Source organism: Phalaenopsis equestris, unplaced genomic scaffold (genome assembly GCF_001263595.1).
Source record: "Phalaenopsis equestris unplaced genomic scaffold, ASM126359v1 Scaffold000998, whole genome shotgun sequence".
NCBI lineage: Eukaryota > Viridiplantae > Streptophyta > Magnoliopsida > Asparagales > Orchidaceae > Phalaenopsis > Phalaenopsis equestris.
The window spans coordinates 8,934-12,791 of NW_018165437.1; the positions used below are offsets into that span (position 1 = coordinate 8,934).

Sequence of the window (3,858 nt, forward strand, 5' to 3'; positions counted from 1 at the left end):
GGGGGAGAGAGTTCCTAGAGGTTAGAAATGTTCCTATAGTGCGAGGAATTCTTCGAGAGATTGTAAGAGTGGGTGGAAAGTGAGAGATTTCTTCCTCTTTGCTACTTCGGAGAGGAATTTTGTGTGCTAAACAACCACAATAACACACCAACCACCACCTCCACAACGTCATCACCTATACACATCCACCAACGCATCCTCTATCACAAACACAACTACATACCAACCACCATAGCATCATCCCATCCACACATTCATCAACACATCCTTTAACACAAACACAATCACACTCCAAACAACACCTCCGTAATACCTACCTCCACACATCCTCTAACACAAATACAACTACACACAACCACCACCCAACATACACCACTGGCAATCATCGAAGGTTAAAGATAAAGCCCCATTCCATATTTTTCATTTTTAGGATACCACATACAGGGCACCCAAAACATTGCTAACAACAAATCAAGCACCCTCTTTCAGCCATTTCTCAAATTCTCATTCAAAACATCAAAAGTAAAGATAAAACCTCATTCAATATTTTTCATTTTCAGGATACCACATACAAGGGCACCCAAAACATTGCTGACAACAAATCAAGCGTCATCTTTCAGCCATTTTTCAAACTCTTACTCGAACGTCAAAGATAAAGATAAAGTCCTATATAATATTTTTCATTTTGAGGATATCATGTACAGGGCACCCGGAACATTCTAACAACAACTCATTCAGTCATTTCCTAAACTCTCACAAACATTAAAGGTAAAGATAAAACCCCAATAACCAGTGCAGGGTAACCAATCCAGCAAAGAATAATAACTAGGCATCACAAAGACCACCTAACACCCTAAATCCTAGTCTAGCACACCATCTAACGAAAAGTGCATCAACCTAGTATCTAGTGCGGGGTAAGTCTGGGTATAGTATGACTTTGACGGGGTCGTTATACCAGCCCCATCCTAAAGATCCGAAGGATCTAAATGGTGCCATGAAGAGTGGTGACACGAGTTAGATCTATTAGATCTTTAGCACAGTCATACTCGTGTCAATCTCGATGACTTAACTCAGATTGCTCACCGGGATCAACCCAACAAGCAATTGTCGTTAAGGCATCGCGACCAACACGAGGTCACTCAAATGCAAATGCAAGCTAATCAAAACATATAAGTAGTGATAAAGAGTATTTCATGAAGTCAGTGACTCGTAGGAATAGGAATGTCGTAGCGGCAGGGGCCCGAAAAGAGGGTATGTCGGTAAAGCAGTGACCCGAAGGAATGGACATGCCGTGGCGGCAGGAGCCCGAAAAGAGGGTATACCGGTAAGGCAGTGCCCTGAAGGTGGGCATGTTGTGACGGCAGCGGCCCAAACAAAAGGAGCCCGAAAAGAGGGTATACCGGTAAGACAGTGCCCTGAAGGGGCCCAAACAAATGGGTATGTCGAGGAGGAAGTGACCCGAGAATGGGCATACCATAGCGGCAGTGGCCCGAAAAGAGGGTATGTCGATAAGGCAGTGACCCAAAGGTGATCATGTCGTGATGACAGCGGCTCGAAAAGAGGGTATGTCGGTAAGGCAGTGCCTAGAAGGTGAGCATGTCGTGATAGCAGCGTCCCAAAAAAAGGGTATGCTAGTAAGGCAATCACCCGAAGGTGGGCATGTTGTGACGACAACGGCCTGAAAAGAGGATATGCTAGTAAGACAGTGACCCGATGGTGGGCATGTCGTGACAGCAGTGGCCTGAAAAGAGGATATGTCGGTAAGGTAGTGACCCGGAGGTAGGCATGTCGTGACGGCATCGACCTGAAAAGAGGGTATGCCGGTAAGGCAGTGACCCCAAGGAATGCAACACAAATAGATGATATCGATTATGCAATCAAACATGTATATGCACATACATAACATGCAAAGAAGCAAGTGGTCGGTCGATCGGGATGGAGCATCCGGTTAAACCAAAGCGTTGTGTCAACCGGGTCGGGGTAGTCGGCTGAAACACAAGTGATGTGACCGGTTCAGGATAACCTACCGAGGCACCAGTAGTGTCGGTGCAAGTGCAAGTGCAAAGTGCAAATACAAGGTGCAAAGTATAAGTGCAAGTGCGATATATGACATACAATATGTAACATGCAAGACATGCACATGCAAATAGTGAGGTGCAAATGACCATACTAACGACCTCGCCTGGGAAACCTAGGGCTGACATACTTGGATTTGCGGCATCGTCGCCTCTAGCTTTGTTGAGGAAATTTGGAGAGTTTTTTTTTCGGATCTCCGAGGGGAAAACTCTCCACGGCGTCACGAAATGGGCTAGCAACAAAGCTTTTCTCATTTCGTGAACTCCTTCAGACTTTGCAAAGCGAGACAGCTTTAGGTTTCCCATATTTACTTGGAGAAGTTGGGAGGTCGGACTTAGCAAAGCGAGAGAAGCTTTGGAGCTGTCTCGCTTTAGAAAGTCCTCCCAACGTTTCCAAGTAAAGCTGGGGAACCCAAAGCAAGGGGAGTGAGGGACTCCGACTCATCGGGACTTGTGCTAAGGCTCACAACATAGGGGAGACACTCAGCTCTAAAGAGGGTGTTTGGTCACGCATAGGAAGTCCTAACCTAAAGGCTAGCTCTAGAAAAACCAACGATCCATCACGTAGCTGCGTCATCGTGCCGACCCCGTCAGCGCACGCACCCCGTGTGGGCGATCAAACCCACACCCCTAGACACCACCAAACCTAGGGTTAGCTAGGAGTTTAGGGAAATCTCACCACCGTGAAGGTTGCAGACGTGTTCTCTTTATGTTGAAGGAGAGCCCACGTTTCTGGTGAACCCCGGTGGTGCTCCAGTCTACGCGCCAATTGTCTCGCAGATTATGCTCGAAACAATAAAAGAGGCAATGAGAGAAAGTAGTCAGTGAGGTATGCAAATCACCCAAAAAAATAACTAATTTTGGCATATAAAAATATAACCAAAATGTACCTTCAAGAAAGGGTTGGACGCGTCGAGACCTTGCTCGGATTCACCTCACAAAACATAACACAGTGAGTGGGAGAACGTGGTGCAACAAGCTCATCCTTATCATCCCCCAACGAAAAAAGAGGTCATATTAGATCATCAACAAGCCCTCCAACTGATTTCATACCACAAAAGATCCACTAGTGTTGCATATATGGCGCAACAGTCATGCATCTAAGAGAAACTTTGTCATTTAACATAATAGAAACATAGAAATGCTAAACCCTAACACTTGAAAGTGATGGGGCAAAGAGAGGGCTTCCAAATCACAAGAGATCTGCAAGTTCTCGCGCATCACCAAAGCTCCACACATGTTTACATATATGAAGCCATTTCATTGCATATTAAAGCAGATTTAGAGCAAGATTTTACCAAAGTTTATCTTCCTCATCTGCCTCCATGATTTTGGGTAGAAGGTTGTGCGGGATCCGGGGTCGGCTAGTGCACACCGAAGGGGAGAATCGGGAAGAGGTGAGGATGCAGACACGGTATCGAGAAACCGAGAGATGCTTAGCTATCATTGTCGATGGAAAAGGGGGAGCTCACCGAAGGCGGTGAAGTAAGATAGTGGTCTCCAGCCGCCAAATGTTTTTTGACCGACCCAGAAAGGGGTAGGCGCTAGAGCATCGCGCCCCTTTTCTTCCTAGCCGAAGGGGGAAGTCGGATCCCCCTCTTGCATGAGAGGACAGAGGGGAATGGCGCCATATAGGTGGCGTCGGTGGCGAGCACAATGCCGGAGAGGAGGCCGGTGAATCGCGGATTGCAGGAGATAGATGCATCTATCTGCTCGACTTAAGGCATCGGGGAGGTGTTCGAGCCGGCACGGGTCGCGGGTCTCGGGCCTAAGAAGGAAAGAG

General features: G+C 46.9%; 1 protein-coding gene across 1 annotated transcript in view; it reads right to left on the minus strand.

Moving 5' to 3' along the window:
- The window catches only part of LOC110032669 (bifunctional cis-abienol synthase, chloroplastic-like), a gene marked incomplete at its 3' end in the record, with an annotated part of 10,632 nt that extends 8,832 nt beyond the window's left edge, over positions 1-1,800 (minus strand). The window contains exon 1 of the mRNA XM_020736371.1: positions 1,323-1,800. Coding sequence (XP_020592030.1) covers positions 1,323-1,800 — 478 coding nt within the window. The remainder of the gene's footprint in view (positions 1-1,322) is intronic.
- Between the last annotated feature and the right edge of the window lie 2,058 nt (positions 1,801-3,858).